Here is a 17,923-nt window from a genome sequence, read left to right on the forward strand (position 1 = left end):
TCTTTTCTTTTTGTGGTCACTGGATCTACTTCAAGGCGTTTCCTTTTACTCAGATCAAATTTACAAATTCCTTTCTCCAGAAGGCCTCCAGTTGGATCGTCAGGGTTAGAGGCCTGTGCCATGGTAATGGTTCCTTCATATGGCTTAAGTTGCATTTGAATTAACCCCTTTGCTGTGCCAAAGGGTGGTGTTTTCCCCTCTAACTATGAGCATAAGGATTTTTTTTGCAACACAGTAATAGGCAGCAGAGTGGTGCAGCAGAAGCATGCTGGGCCCATAACCCAGAGGTTATCCTCTGCTATGACTGCCTCTTTTTTCCCTGCCATGCAGGTTTCCTTCTCTCTCTCATTTCTCTCTGTATAAATTCTCTCAGCTTATTTTGGATTTCTAGCCATGTAAAGCCTTGGCTTTCAGTTATTATCTCTATCCTGTTACTCATGATATGGACCTTCTGGATGGTTACAAAGGAAAGGAGCAGAGCCCACCAGCCAGGCTCATAGGTAGCTGCCTCCTCTTCCAGAGAATGCCAGTCGATCTCCCTGGAGTCAGGGTCCACAAACAATAAGGTCATTTTGTCTACAGCCTGGGTCAAAGCCATCCAGCCCCATGACTGCAAGATTAGTTCTTTGGTGTGTTTTTAACAGCAGGGCTAAGCAAAACCCAGGTACATTGACCAGGGCTTTTGTATTTGAAGACTAGCTGAGTTTCCTCTTCTGGTAATTTGAAAAGGACTGGTCTCCTTTTCTTTTCTCATCAGTGTCTGGGCCACAGGCTACCATGAATGTGCATCTCGATATCCTTAGGCATCAGGCAAGTGTGTGTGATGGCAGCAAGGGAAAGAGCAGCAGAGAGAGGAAAGGCTGCTACCCTTGCCTGAACAATAACAGCTCACTAGGCAACTGGGATACCGTGCTCAATTCTCCCTCGAGTGGTAGTCTCCTACCTTTGCACAAAGGGCCATCCATATGCCCATCCCAGTGATGCACAATAACAATGGTATGTATGGGTACCCTGAGCAGCCAGGGATGGTCACCAGGCTATATGCTGTAACCAGAGAGCTCTAGCTGGACCCGTGGCAGGTGGGGCTCAATGCTGACCAGTGGGGTGCCGTGTTGTCACTGGTCTATAGGCAGGAGCCTCAGAGACCACCTGCCAAATAGACTGAACCCAATGGCAAATCACACAGTAAGCCAATTAACAATTCTTTTAGGGACAAGAGCCTTTTACGGTGGGAAGAGACAGTGACACCCAAAAAAGAATGCAGTGCAGTACAGGCCAAAGTGCAAGCCTGCCAACAACTGGTGGTTCTGTCCCATGTAGCCTTTGCCAAATCATGGAAGCAGTTAGTTAGCTAAGAGTAATGAATTAACATTGATGAGGTGCCCTCAGTCTTGGATGGACCATCTTGTTCATCATGCCAATTGTATTAACTGCCACCATTCACTCCCGCCCTCAGGTGATGGAATGGTTGAACACATGACACCTGGCACTGGACTGATGCGATCTACATAAGTTTATTAGTCAGAGGCAGTGAGAGGCCAGGGGAGGAGGCCACCACTTGCCATGCAAGGCCACAGAGGTACTGCACTTGGGAACAGAGGGAACAACTAGGGGTTATGGGAAGTGGCTCTGTAGTATCAAGAGAGTGCAATATCCCCTGGTTTCCTGTGAAAGGATGTGAATAGCTTGTCTGAATAATTCTTCAGGCTGGTAGGGTGGTGAAACCTGCTACTCAGAGATAAGCAACAACTATGCCTGATCCCCTTGATAAGGAAGGAAGATTGTCTGACTACAGGATCTTATCTGTGGGAGGAGAATGGGGAGGGAAACTTGCAGTTAGGCCATTAGAGGCCCCACTGGTTTCAGATGTCAAGAGAGTCTATTACACAGGGCTTAATTTCAGGCCACAGTTACTATACTTTATTTTTAAGACTAGAAAAACAACTTAAATATTCATTAGTGGTGACTGTAGTTGCAGTGCAAAAACATGACTGACAAACACTTCAGTACAGAAATAAGATATAAAGAGAGGCAAAGAATTTAAGATAATTCCAAAAGAAATAAGGCTTAGAAAAGTAGAAAGCTGTAATTGAAAATATGCTTTAGCGATTCTCAGTATGATTTCTGAGACTGCATTTACCCCCAACGTGGGAAAATTGGTACTGAATGATGTGAGTTTTTAATTTTATAAATATATAAAAAAGTATTCTCATATACTCGTCTATATTGCTATATGCAAGCAGTTTTGTTTATTGATTTAATACACTTTATTTTTCAGAGTAGTCTTAGCATTACAAAAAAACTGAGCAAAAAGTACAGAGTTCCTACGCACCCCTTCACCTCTACCTTCCGCCATAGCTCCCGCTATGATTAACATCTTCCATTAATGTGGTTCACTTGTTACAGCTGAGGAGCCAATACTGATACATTAGGGTTTACCCTTTGTGTTTTACATTTTGTGGTTTTTGACAAATGAATAATGACATATATTCACCATTACAGTATCCTACAGAATAGTTTCACTGCCCTAAAAATCCTGTAATCCACCTATTCATCCCTCTCTCCCTCCCTCACCCTGAACCCCTGGCAACCACTGATCTTTTTACTGTCTCCCAAGTTTTGCCCTTATCAGAATACATTATACTTGGAATCATACAGTATAAAGCCTTTTCAGACTGGCTTCTTTCATTTAGCAACATGCATCTAAGGTTCCTCCATGGTTTTTGTTACTTGATAGCTCAATTCTTTTTTTTTTTCCCCCGAAGATTAGCCCTGAGCTAACATTTGCCAATCCTCCCCTTTCTTCTCTGAGGAAGACTGGCCCCAAGCCAACATCCATGCCCATCTTCCTCCACTTTATACATGGGATGCCTACCACAGCATGGTTTGCCACCCGGTGCCCTGTCTGCCCCCAGGATCCGAACCAGTGAACCCCAGGCCGCTGAAGTGGAACATGCACACCCAACCGCTGCACCACCGGGCCGGCCCAGCTCAATTGTTTTTATCACCTGCGAAGCATCGTATCCTGTGACCTTGCTATAATTGCTTATTAGTGCCAGGAGGGTTTTTTTGTTGATTCTTTGGAATTTCCTACATAGACAATCATGTTATCTGTGAACATAGTTTTCTCTCTTCCTTCCAAATCTGTGTACTTTTTATTTCCTTTACTTGGCTTACTGCATTAGCTAGGACTTCCAGAAGGATGTTGAAAAGAAGTGGTGAAAGAGGACCTTCTTATCTTACTGGGAAAGCATTTAGTTTCTCATCATTAAGTATGATGCTTAGCTGTATGTTTTTTTGTAGATATTCCTTACCAAGTTAATGAAGTTCCCTGTATTCCTAGTTTGCTGAAACTTCTTTTTTTTTATCACAAATGGGCGTTAAGATATTGTGAAATGTTTTTCTGCATTTATTGATATGATCATGATATTTCCTCTTTAGCCTGTTGATGTGATAGGTTACATTAACTGGTTATTAGATGTTGAATCAGCCTTGTATATCTAGAATAAATCCCACCTGGTCACAGCGTCTAATTCTTTTGATATACTGTAGACTTCAATTTGCTAAGATTTTGTTGAGGATTTCTACATCTATGTTCATGAGAGACAGGGGTCTGTAGTTTTCCTTCCTTGTAATGTCTTTGCCTCCTTTTGCTACTAGGGTAATGTTGGCCTCACAGAATGAGTTAGGAAGTATTCCCTCTGCTTGTACTTTCTTGGAGATTGTAGAGAATGGTATCATTTCTTTCCCTAAATGTTTGGTAGAATTCACCAGTGAACACATCTGGCCTGGTATATTCTGATTTGGAAAATTAAGTATTGATTCAATTTCTTTAATAGATATATGCCTATTCAGATTTATCCTTCCATGGGCTTTGGCAGATTGTGTGTTTCAGGGAACTGGTTCATTTTATCCACGTTATCAAATTTGTGGGTATAAAGTTGTCCACAATATTCCTTTATAATTTTTCTGATGTCCATGAGATCAGTAGTTATGGCTCTCTTCCATTTCTCATATTAGCAATTAGCAGTCTTCTCTTTTTCTTAGTTAACCTGTCCATAAGTTCATTAATTTTACTGACCTCTTCAAAGAACCAGCATTTGGTTTTACTGACTTTCTCTATTGGTTTCCTGTTTTCAACTTCATTGATTTCCACTCCAATTCTTCTTCTTATTTTTGTCACTCCAATTCTTACTATTATTTTTGTTTTGCTTACTTTGGATTTACTTTGCTCTTTTTCTAGTTTCCTAAGATGGAAGCTTAGACTATTTGTCTAATCTAAGATCATTAGATTGTGTAATCTTAGATTATTTGTGTAACCTAATTATTTATATAATCTGCTCATGTGATTTAGTATACTACCTTTACACTGCCAATAAAAGCCCCACTCTAGCTCTACTCTGGCTCTGTTCCAGCCTCAACCCACCTTCTCATGTTGTCAAAGTCATTGAGGATGCAGTCATTGAGGACCTCTCTGGGTACATCGGACCGCTGAGTTTACAGCCCAATTTACAGCCCTGAGTGTCATCTAGTGTGACTGAGACTTCTTTTGCAGACCCTGCCTTGGAGGGCAATTGCTTTCAGAGGGTTTGGACAAAATTTAGGCTGAGCGCTACAGTATTCACATATGTTCACTCAAGGCAGCTCATGGTTTGGGATGAAACATGGGTGAAAAGAGAAAGGGGGCAATGGGACTAGGGCCTAGATATTCCCATGCACAGAATACATTTTACTTAACATTTTATTATTTTGATTTATAAGTTTTAAATGGTTAGACACGAGCTTCATGGGCATCCTGTTAAACTGTTGCTCCAGGCCCTACAAACATGGGAGATGTGCCTGACATTGTAACAACTGCTCAACTAGGAGCATCTATTTCCTACTCACAATTACAACAAGTTCCATTATGCATATGAAACACATACAGTTTACATACCACACCATTTGTACATACATAAGTCCAGCAAACGTAAGGGATATTTCACTTATGCATTTAATGTTGTTGCCCTAATCATTAAATTTATCTCTTCTTTCAAAAATCTTCATATTCAAATGGTTGCCAGGATTACGGTGGCAGAAAGCGTATGATTACTAACACAAGAGAACGTCTTGTGGTGAAACCCTGATTCCTTTGTAACTTTCACGCGTACAGATTCCAGATTCCTTTTTGACTTTGTAACCTGTGTTCATGATTACTAAAACCTACAAACAATAAAGTTTCATAGAAATACACACATAAACACACAGAATGTATGTAAAAACAGACGAAATCTAAATAAGGTCTGTATCTGACTTAGTAGTAGGGTACTATCAATTTCCTATACTTGAGAAATGGTTATGTACAATATTATTATTAGAGGAAGCTTGGTGAAGGGCACATGAGAATTCTATGTACTATTGTTGCAATTTCTTGTGAGTCTATTTTTTCATTTTACTATTTTTTTAGTTTTTAAAGCTTTACATTGCACAATATACATCTATAAATTATAATTTGTTATATTTCCTAAAGACAACCAAGGCATCAAAACCAAAGCACAACTTCTAATGTTACATTACTTCTAAACAAAATTTTCAAGCTATATGTCTCAAATTCACAGATTTCTCCTCAACATAAATTCTGACATAAACTAGTTGGTATTTTTTGCTAGAAACTTTTACAAAATCAAAAAATCTGTAAGATTTTATACCAGTATTAGCTACGTGACATCAAATGAAATTTTAATTCTTAACAAGACTTTCTATATTTGTTGCACAGATTTTTCCCTATCATTACTTTGGAGTAAAATAAGGCCAGTCTGTGGATGAATGTTACTGAACATTCAGGATGTCAACAGAGCTTTCTCCACAGCGTGAATTCTCTGAAGTATAGTGGATGCTGAATTGTGGCTCAACATTTCTAACATTCACTTCAATCACAAGATTTTTCTCCTGTGTGCGTTCTCTGATGTACAATGAGGTTTGACTTCTGAGAGAAGGTTTTTCCACACATTTTACATTCATAGGGCTTCTCCCCTGTGTGAGATCTCTGATGTTTAGCAAGGTCTGATTTACGGTAAAAAATTTTCCCACATTCATTACATTGACAAGACTTCTCTCCTGTGTGAGCCCTGTGATGCACTGTGAGGGATGATTTGTGACTGAAGGATTTCCCACATTCATTACATTCATAGGGTTTCTCCCCTGTGTGTTTTCTCTGATGTAAAATAAGTCCTGACTTCACACAGAAAGATTTTCCACATTCGTTACATTTATAGGGCTTTTCTTCTGTATGAGTTCTCTGGTGTACAATTAGAGCTGACTTATGGCAGAAAGCCTTTCCACATTCATTACATTCATAGGGTTTCTCCCCTATGTGAATTCTCTGGTGCTGAGTGAGCTGTGACTTCTGGCAGAAGGTTTTCCCACATTCATTGCATTCATAGGGTTTCTCCCCTGTATGTGTTCTATTATGTTTAGTTAGGTATGATTTGTTATAGAAGATTTTTCCACATTCATGACATTCATAGGGTTTCTCCCCTGTATGTGTTCTATAATGTTGAGAGAGGGTTGACTTATGGCTGAAGAATTTCCCACACTCAGGACATGCAAAGGGTTTCTCCCCTGTGTGAGTTCTCTGATGTACTGTGAGATCAGACTTCAAGCAGAAAGTTTTCCCACATTCATAACACTCATAAGGTTTTAACCCTGTATGGATTATTTGATGCCTGGTGAGTACTGACTTATGGTAGAAAGTTTTCCCACATGCATTACATTCATAGGGTTTATCCCCTACATGAGTTCTCTGATGTTGTGTAAGATGTGACTTCTGACAGAAAGATTTCCCACATTCAGGACATTCAAAGGGTTTCTCACCTGTATGAGTTCTCTGATGTACTGTAAGGTGTGAATTCATACAGAAGGATTTTCCACATTCATAACATTCATAGGGTTTCAGCCCTGTGTGTGTTCTCTGATGTTTAGTGAGGTCTGACTTCTGGTAAAAAGTTTTCCCACATGCATTACATTGGTAGGGTTTCTCCCCTGTATGTGTTCTCTGGTGTAATGTGAGGGCTGACTTGTGGCTGAAGGCTTTCCCACACTCATTGCATTCAAATGGTTTCTCCCCTGTGTGTGATCTCTGATGTTTAGTGAGGTTTGACTTCTCCCAGAAAGTTTTTCCACATTCATTACATTGAAAGCGCTTCTCTCCTGTGTGTATCCTCCGATGTCGAGTGAGGTGGGACTTTTCCCAAAAAGCTTTCCCACATTCATTACATTCAAAGTGTTTCTCTCCTTTATGAGTTTTCTGAAGTTGTGAGAGGTATAACTTCCCCTTGAAATTATTCCCACTTTCATTACATTCATAGTATTTTATATGGGCCCCATGATGTTTCAAAAGGGTAGACTTCACACACAAGGATTTCCCACAATCACTAAATCTATAGTGATTCTCCTTTGAGGGGGTTATCTGATGTAAGAAGAAGGATGAGTTATCACAGAAAATTTGCTCATATTCATTATATTCACAGTCATTCCCTTCTGTGATCTCCCTCTTCTGTGTATTGTATACTGCCTTTCCAAGGAAGGTTTCTCGATATATGTTATATTCAAAATTTTGCTCTAAAGTTTGTATCTTCTCATGCTGAACAGGGTCCTCATTGTGACTGAAAGTCTTTCCATTTTTAAAAAATTCACTTTTCTCTCTAGGATGAGTTTTCTCATGTTTAATATTGAGTAGCAATTTTCCACAGGCAGTAAATTCATCAGTCTTTTTTCCTAAACAGTTTTTCTTATTGATAACCAATTCCGAAATACAGTTGAAACTCACTCCACATGAGTCACACTGACAGAGTATTTTTCTGGAAGGAAAAGAATTTGTGTCCAACTTAAATGGTTTTCCTATCACATTACCTTGTTCTTTAGTCAGCTTTTTGTTATTGATGAATACAACTTCCCACACACGTTTAGACTGGTTTTCTTGGCTCCTTTCTTTCAGGTGATCAGATTTCCAGACTTCTAGAAATAAGAAAAATTAATCTTATCATATAAAGAAACACATTTCTTATGGAATGTGACCTATACACAAATGTCCTTTGTTGTAGCTGACTTTGATTTCTTGTCTGGTCTCCATGGATGAAAATAACTGCAAACGTCTCTTTTTTCTATTTCTTGGGTTTGAAGTGAAAAAACAAAAATAAGAAACAAAAAGCCTGGCACAGTGGAAAAGGGAGAGGAAACTGGCTATTAGGACACGTACATTTGGTTTCCAATGTCTGAAGAATCATAGTAACTGTTTAAATCTGAATCTCTCCATGTATCCATCCTCCAAAAAACTATAAGGATTAATATAAGGAAACCAAATAAAATTAGCTACAACAACTCATGACTTCAGCATAATTAGGAAACACAGAATACTACTAACTTCAAATCACCACTAAGTAAGGAAATAAATATTCAAATATAGAAGAAAGTGATATAGAACTCACATCTATGGAAAGAGTGAGCTGGAGACTGCGGCAAACTCATGTAAAAGAAGAGGCAAAGAACTTAGAGATAATTAAACACGAATAAAATTACTCCCAGAAAGGGGAAGTCCCACTCTGAGTGGGAAAATACTGAGATGATGCCTCAGTTCTGATAGATGAGAGCTCAAACTACTGGGAAATCCAAAAGAAGGGATTTGTGAAGCATACAGGAAATAACAAAGCAAGAGCTGAACAAAGTGAAGAATAAAATTGTAAAAACAACAAAGTGATCTTAGAAAAGGACTTAAATTACAAACAGCCTGTTATGGACAGAATTGTGAATTGTGTCCCCCTCTCAAATTCATATGTTGAAGCTCTAATCCCCAGTGTGACCATATTTAGAGACAGGGCCTTTAAGGAGGTAATTAAGTTTAAATGAGGTCATAAGGATAGAGGGCTAATCTGATAGGAATCGTATCATTATTAGAAGAGGAAGAGACACCAGAGCTTTCTTGCTTTCCTTGTGGGCAGAGAAAAGGCCATGTGAGGACACAGCAAGCAGGCGGTGTCTGCAAGCTGAGGAGAGAGGTCTCACCAGAAACCTAAGAATAAAGGCAGGATCTCACTCAAAACTGTACACTGATACTATATCATCCACCATACAGTCCATTCAAGAAAAGCAGTATCTTTGAAAATATCTACGTGCCTTTTAGCCATACAAATCCTTTCCCTTCACTGAAAAATCTTCCAAAATCATGAAACTGGATTTAATCAAAATTTATTTCTTTGAAAATTTTCCACGTTCTATAATTATTAATATATTATACTGTAAGTATACTTCTGTACTTGCTTTTCTCACTCTAAGTTTCCAAAATTCATCCACATTGTTGCACATAAATATAGATAAAATACGACTGAAAATATACTGTAATGTACATACTGATTCCTCCATTTGACAGTCTGGTTGATTTTGTTTTTCTGTCATTATGAACAATACAGACAGGTGAACTCTATATATCCCTGGTGAATATTTGGAAAAGTGTCCCTAAAGCAGTGGTACTCAAAAGTGGGGTTTGTGTATCACTGCAAGTCAATATAATGTATGTAACAAGTACAATGTGATGAGATAAATACAGAAATTGAGAGCAGCCATTTAGAAACTTCCTTGGCAATTTCAAACTAGCTTCAGTGAGGTGCTGTTGATGAATCAACTGAATATGTTTAAACCATATAATTTGATAAATTTTGACATTATGATATATATGAATGGATTTACTTCTGGGCTCTGTATTCTGATCCACTTCATCTATGAGGTCTGTCTTGATGTCAACACTGCACTGTCTTATTTATAGTAACTTCATAATAAGTCTTGAAATCAGACAGCATTAGCCCTACAACTTACCTTCCAGTTTTCAAAGTTGTTGTAATTACTCTAGCTCTTTTGCACTTCTATATAAAATTTACAGTGATCTAGTTAATTGCTATAAGAAAGGCTGCTGGGAATTAGATTAGGATTATTCTGAATGTAGAGAAAAGACTTTTAAGGGGAAAAACATATTAACAATATTGAGCATTCTGATACATAAACACAGTTCTCTCTCTCCATTTATTTAGGTCTTCAGTTTCTCTCTGCAATGGTTTATAGTTTTCACTGAGGTCTTTCACATCTTTTGCCAGACATACCTACAAAAGATATTTTTCACACTATTGCAAATACTGCTTTTTATTTATTTTTTGTGAGGAGGACGGGCCCTGAGCTAACATCAGTTCCCAATCCTCCTCTTTTTGCTTGAGGATGATTGTCATGAAGTTAACATCTGTGCCAATCTTCCTCCATTTTCTATGTGGGACACTGCCACAGCGTGGCTTGACAAGTTGTGCTAGGTGCGCGCCTGGGATCCAAACCTAAGAACCCCGGGTGGCCAAAGCTGAGTGTGCGAACTTAACCACTATGCCACCAGGAGAGCCCCCGCAAACACTGCTTTTTAAAATTTCAATTTCCAATTTATCATTGGAAGCATATGGAAATAAAATTGATTTTTGTATACTGACTTGTATCCTCCAAACTATATTTACTTAATAGTTCTAGTCATTTATCTGTAGATTCCATTGAATTTTGTACATAAACATATTTTTTATGACTAAAGACAGTTCTACTTCTTTTCCACTCTGATCTCCATTTCTTCTTCTTCCGTGATTACACTAGATAGATTACATTACATTACTGAGTACAAGTGGATATCCTTGTCTTGTTCCTGATATTGGAAAGAAACTATTCATCTTTGGGTTTTTTTTTTTTATCATTAAGCACAATACTAGTTGGAGGTTTCCTACAGATGCCCTTTTTCAGGTTAAGAAATGTCCCTTCTAAGGGCCAGCCCTGATGGTCTAGTGGTTAAAGTTCTGCACTCTCCACCTGGGCAGCCAGAGTTCATTTCCTGGTCATGGAACCACACCACCTGTCTGTCAGTTGCCATGCTTTAGTGGCAGCTCATATAAATGAACTAGAAGGACTTATATCTACACACTGGGGTTTTAGGGAGAAGAAAAAAAAAGAGGAAGATTGGCAACAGATGTTAGCTCAGGGCAATCTTTCTCTGCAAAAAAAAATTGGACCAATCTGTAGAGCAATATATGACCAGGACATTGTTGGAAACAACAAACAATTAGTAGAGACAAAAAGCAGGGTAAGACACCAACAGAGAGCAGACAAGTTAACATAGAGATCAGAGAAACAGACTATTAATCAAGGTACTCCAGAGAAACAGAACCAATAGGATATATATGATAAACATATATATCCAAGAAAGAGACAGAGAGAGAGACAGAGATTAAGGAAACTGGCTTATGTAGTTACGGAGGCCAAGAAGTCCCACAATCTGCCATCTGTAAGCTGGAGAACCAGGAAAGCAAGTAGTATAATTCAGTCCAACTCCAAAGGCCTGAGAACTAGGAGCCAATGATATAACTCCCAGTCAAGGTCAAAGGCCTGAAAAGTAGGGGGCTGCTAGTGTAAGTCTTGAAGTCTGAAGGCCCAAGAATCAGGAGCTTTGATGTCTGAAGGCAGGAGAAGGTCCCAGCTCAAGAATAGAGAGAGAATTTGCTCTTCCTTCACTTTTCTGTTCCATCTGGGCTCCCAAGGAATTGGATGATGCCCACCCATATAGGTGAGGGTGGATCTCTTTACTCATTCTACTGAATCAAATGCTAATCACTTCCAAACACCCCCCAGAGACACCCAGAAATAAAGTTTTACCAGTTATCTGGCCATCCCTTCTGCCAGTTAACTGACAGACAAAATTAACCATCACAGAGACACTCAAAGAGCACTCTGTTAACACCATTGTCATTCTAAGGAGAGTGTGCATGCCCAAGGCAGAGCTCCCTGACAAGCAAGATAAGAGACAGAATACTTGGGAGGAAAACACTTCACTCAAATAGTCCAGCCAAGTCACTAAACAAATAAATTAGCAAGCAAAATAACAAGCAGCCCTGGAGAGAGAAAAGGAATCAGTTATCAGAGTACGTACAAAATATTATCTAAAATATCCATTTTTCAAGAAAATTACAAGACATATAAAAGAAACAGGAAAAGTTCAGATATACGGGAGAAACAGCAGGTCTTTTGCCAAATTGGAGAAGTTTTCAACCATTATTTCTTGAAATACTTGAAGTACCACTCACCTCTCCTTTTGTTACTCTGATGATAGAAATGTTAGTTCTTTTGCTATTGCCTCACTTTCCAAATACAGAGAGAATCCAACCTCTTCACATTACGTCCATGCCTTCCAACTTTGTCTAAGTGACCATAACAAAGACAGCAACCACTCATAAAGAAAAGTACGTAAACTCATAAAGAAACTCATAAGGAAAACTACAGTCCCCTAATGAGTTCTCTAAGTGCTTTGCTCTTCCCAATACTTTCTCCATAGAGATAAGAAAGATCTTATACAAACTTAATTTGTTGCTCATTTGCCAAAATATACTAATAAATTAGGAATAAAATTAAAATCTTTAATAAGACTCATGATATTCTCATCTTTTGGACTACAGCTGTCTGACATCATCTCCTGCCCCTCTTCCCATTAACCACTCCCCCATGGCCACTGTGACTTTTTTCACTATTTCTCAAAAATGCCAAGCACATTCCTACCCATGGGCTTAGCAGTTGCTATTACCCTTGCTGAGAAGAGGCAGAATCCTCACAGCTCACACAATCATTTCATTCAAATTCTGCTCTAATGGTAACAGCACACTCAATCAATTTAACCCTGCTCTAATTTCTTTAATAGTTTTTACCACCACAGAGCATTTAATACACATATGTATGTGTTTATGTGTTTAGCTACTTTTTAAAATTAAAATATATTTGACATATAACTCAAATTTAAGGGGTATGACATGTTAATTTGATATATTTACATACTGTACTAAGATTCCCATCGCTACAGCGGTAATTAACACCTCTTTCATGTTACTTATTATCATTTCCTATGGGAATAATTAAGTTCTAGTCTCTTAGTAAGTTTGATAATTATAATACAATATCGTTGTCTATATTCACTATACTGTGCATTAGATCTCTGGGACATATTTACTACTTGTTACAAGTTTATACCCTTAGACAATACCTGTCCTATTCCCCCACCCCCCAGCCCCTGGTACCTATCATGTTACTCTCTGGTTCTGAGTTTGGCTTTTTTTTAGATTCACATATATGTGATACTATACAGTACTTGTCTTTGACCTATCTCACTTAGCATTCCACATGTGCTTAAGGTCCATCCCTGTTGTTGCAAAAATGGCAGGGTGTCCTCCATTCTCATGGCTAAATAATACTCCTTGTGTGTGTGTATGTGTGTCTGTGTATACATACTCATATATATCAATATATACACACCACATCTTCTTTATCCAGTCATCCAATGATGGGCTCTTAGGCTGTTTCCATATTTGGGTAGTGTGAATAATGCTGTGATATACATGGGAGTGCATCTATCTCTTCAATATCCTGTTTTCATTTTGGGTATATACCCACAAGTGGAATTGACAGATCATATGGTGCTTCTATTTTTAAATTTTTGAGGAACCTCCAGATTGTTTTCCATAGTAGCTGAAACAATTTACATCACCACCAACAGTGCACAAGTGTTCCCTTTTCTCCCCATCCTCACCTATACCTGATCTCTGATCTTCTTGATGCTAGCTGTTGTAAATGGTGTGACATGATATCTCATTATGGTTTTGATTTGCATTTCCCTGGTGATTAGTGATGCTGAGTATCTTTTCATGTACCTGTTGGCCATTAGCACTACTTATATAAACTCATTAAGACATATATTTTTTTCACTACTATATTCTCAACTTTTAGATTATACAGGTACTAAAAAATTATGTGAATCAGAAAGTGAATATATGAAAGAATGCCTCACAGCAAAAACGCAGTGCAATGGAGTTAAGGTGGGCAAGTGAAATTGCTTTGAGAAACATAGAGTAACCAAGAAAGAAAATAGTAAAACGAGGTTGCTAAAGACTAGACTGTTGATATATGTCAAAATGGTAAATTTTCAAAAAGCGAATGAAAAAGAACATTTTTTATGAGAGTGGCATCTGGAGGTTGGACTCAAAAATGAGTATTCTTAGTCAGTTCCAAGGATCAGGACTTCTAAAGAGATATTCCTGAAAAACACATTTCAAAGTTGTCAACCTCTAGATTAACCACAGGGAAACAATAAATCCTCTGAAGTTCATCTGTGCAGTACACATTAACTCACCTGGGAATACCTGGCTTGGGAATTCTTCCTCCGATATCCATGGCTCCTCTCCTTGCTCGAGCCTGAAGATCACTTCTGGTTTGGTAACACAATACCCTGTCAAAGTGAAATAATTTAGGACTTGGACCAAGTGGCCTAGACTTGAGGGCCTCTGAAAGAGGAAGAAGCTTCTGGAGCTGCTCAGTGAAGGTATCATTGAACATTTCACTGGAGAGGTAAACAAATATCTTCACAGTGCCCAAAAATGATCAATCAACACTGATTCCTGAATTCCAACCTTAAACATGTCTAAACTCTTAGAGAGTGTCCATCTGCTTCATAATTAAAAGAATTTTAAGATGCTATTTAGAATTACATAACAAATCTTACCCACTGAGACAAGGTTGCTGTAGTTCTCCAGCATCACATCTCTATACAGGGACCTCTGAGTTGAGTCCAGGTGCTGCCACTCTTCCTGGGTGAAGCCTACAGTCACATCCTTAAATGACACTGATCCCTGGAATTTCTGTTCAATCTGAAATGTTCAGAATTAGGTGACATGGAAAAAGTTGTATGAGAACTAATCCTTACCATGGTTACTGTTTACATATTACCAAAATGGTTTGCAGAATGTCTGTTTTGCTTTATACTTTGGGGGAAGAAGAGAAATCATAATAGAAATATTCTGCCATTGCATTAAGGTATTATTCATGTAAAAAAATTATCAAGTCCTCGCAATGTATCTGGAACTATTCTAGTTCTCGGAAATACTACGATTAATAAAAATCTTCTTGCATTCAAGGAGCTTTTCATCTGGTAAGAAAACATATGCAGTAATATGCCACAAACGCTATGGTCAAAGTACACAGAAGAGAGACTAACGTAACTGAGGAGCAAAATTAGTTCTATTTTGAGCTTCAATGAGGAAGAACAGCTGCTAGATGAAGAATAATACTGTGTTCTTCATGAATACACAGCCATGGCACATGCAAACGCAGGCAGCCTCTAACACATTCAGGAAATGAGCAAAAGGGCACTCAGCATAGGAGCTGAGAATACAGCCTGCGGCTGTGATAAGACAAACGGCCATGGAGGTATTCAGGGAATGGATTACAGAGCAATTTTAGACCAATACTCTCCATAGTATGTGATCACTTTCCACTTTAAAGAATATTTTTTAGCACTACAGAAGTTTTTATTTATAAATTATAGAAATAGATATATTACAATTTTAATTTCATTCTTATTTAGACTTAAAAATGCAGAAAGACAGCCTAATATTTTATTTCGCTACAATACACATTCTAGGTTCCAACTTTTCAATTCAGAGATAATTAGGTTGTGTAGCAAATGAAAAGGGAACAATTTTGGAATTGTTGTACTCAAAATGTCTGTAGAACATTTTTACAAGAAGATATCCAACTGGATTCTCTTCGATATCATCTAGAACGCATGCCTCTACTTTAGGGATCATGGTTCTGGAGAAAGGGGAGCCAAACAACTGACTTGAGCATATATTAAAGTTATGTGACTAAGTTTTTATTTATAAAACCAATTCTCTTAAAAATGGGAGGGGAAGCCAAAAGACAAAACAACATGACTTACATAAACTGTTAGAAACTGGGATGCAAATAGAGCACTGATAAAGGAGACAGACAGCAACAGTATGTAGTCACCAATTCATTGGCAGAAAGGAAATGTTCCCTCAGGGTATATGCATGAACAGATGAACAGATAACAGTGTCACAAAATTAGCCAGAAAAGAGAAAATAGATTGGGCACTGTATTTCAGAAAGATATGGTTAATATATAATAAAAATAAAGCATAATACTGGAAGTCTAGAATGAAAATAAGAATTTTGTAGACATTAATAATTTGGTGGTGTTTGAAGTCATCAAGAATGAATAAGAAAACTCTGAGAGAACTAAGAGACTGAAAATAACCAAGAATGGAAGTTGAGGGAAAATCACTTTTTAACTGGCTTACAGAGAAAGAACAGGCCATGAAGACCATGCAGGAATTTTCTGAAAGGTGGAAATAAAAATAAGAACAAACAGTTTTAAAGACAATGATATGATCATCCCAGTAGATACAAAAAAGCATGATTTAAAAAAAAACTTCTTGGCAAACTAGAAATAGAAAGGAATTTCCTCAGTGTGATAAAGGATTTTTATAAAATCCACAGCAAATATCACACTTAATGGTGAAATATGGAAAGTGTTCCACTTAAAACTAGGACCAAAATAAGGACCCTGCTAGCTCCAATTTTAGTCAACATTTTTTGAAAGTTCTTAAGAGTAACATGGCAAAACAATCCTATACACAGAAAAAAACAAATAAAAGTATCCAAAATTAAAGTCTTAGAAATTGGATACAAGTTCAATTTAACAAATTTCAGAAAATAAAATTTTTAAGGTACCATCAACAATAGCATGAATAATATGAAAATTTCTACAAAGAAAATTACAAAATATAATGAAGGAAAATAAAAAAGACCCACATAAATGAAGGCATATAATAAATTTCTGGATAGGAAGCCTCAATATTATGAAAATATCAATTCTCTCCATGCTGATGTACAAATTCACAGCAATCTCAAACAAAATCCCAGCATATACTTCCTTGTATATTAGATAAGCTAATTCCAAAATATGCAAAAATGCAAAGGGCTAAGAATAGATAAGACAATCTTGAAGGAAAATAAAGCCAGAAGAAATACTATATATCAAGTATAATTATCCATGTGCCATAATTAAAACACTGTGACACAGGCATAAGGATTTTTAAATGTATCAACAAAATGGAAGAGAGCCCAAAAATTGACCCACATATATATGGTCACTTGACTTATGACTAGGGTAACATAAGGACAATTATTTCAATAAATAGTTTAATTATAATGAGTATTTACTGTGATCTGAAGTGTAAGCAGAAATCCATTTTAGACAGTTCATAGATCTAAATTTGAAAAGTAAACCAGTAAAAAGTTTAGAAAATACCATGAAATACTTTCATGACCTAGGGATAGGTGAAGATTTCAACACAACACAAATTATATTAATCATACTATATTAAGAATCTAACCTTATCAAAAGAGAATAAAAATGGAATATACAGAATGGGAAAAGACATTCAGAATACACAGATCTAACAAAGAAATCCTATTTCTAATATAGAAAGAAATTTTATAAATTAATGAGAAAAAAGAGAGGCCATCTCAAGAACAAAACTGACAGCAACTATTTTCATAAAAACTATGGAAGTCAGAAGACACTGGGCAAAGATTTGAATAGGCAATTTGCAAATGAGAAAATCAAAATAGAAGGACATTTTAAAGAGCTAAGAAAACCACCACTAGGAAATTCTAAACCTAGCAAAAATATTTATAAAATGAATATGTTTTTCACATAGAGGTCAAAAAATTGTCAACAGGACACATACACAACAAGAAATACTATAGTTATGGAAAATAATACCTCATAGAAGCACAAAACTGCAAGAAGGAATGAAGAAAACTGAAAATGGAATTTAGAGCAACAAGTAATGTCTTGGAATCTATGACACGCACAGAAGTAAAATATATCACAACTCCAGCAACAAGATAAATGAAGTTAAACAGTTTTAAAATTCTTGCATTGTCTATGAAGCAGTAAAGCACTAATTTAAGGTAGACAAAAACAAATTCAGAATACGGCAGAGGAAAAACTTAATTCCTCTGTTTTACT

The 17,923-nt window shown here is 37.3% G+C and overlaps 1 protein-coding gene across 1 annotated transcript in view; it reads right to left on the reverse strand.

Annotated features, from left to right (window-relative positions):
* Window positions 1-2,868: 2,868 nt before the first annotated feature.
* The window catches only part of LOC124235686 (zinc finger protein 33B-like), a 43,848-nt gene continuing 28,793 nt past the window's right edge, over window positions 2,869-17,923 (reverse strand). The window contains 4 exon segments of the mRNA XM_046654032.1: window positions 2,869-5,922; window positions 5,924-7,995; window positions 14,219-14,314; window positions 14,588-14,732. Coding sequence (XP_046509988.1) covers window positions 5,809-5,922; window positions 5,924-7,995; window positions 14,219-14,314; window positions 14,588-14,732 — 2,427 coding nt within the window. The 3' untranslated portion in view covers window positions 2,869-5,808.

The sequence above is a fragment of the Equus quagga genome, chromosome 2, assembly GCF_021613505.1.
Source record: "Equus quagga isolate Etosha38 chromosome 2, UCLA_HA_Equagga_1.0, whole genome shotgun sequence".
Lineage (NCBI taxonomy): Eukaryota > Metazoa > Chordata > Mammalia > Perissodactyla > Equidae > Equus > Equus quagga.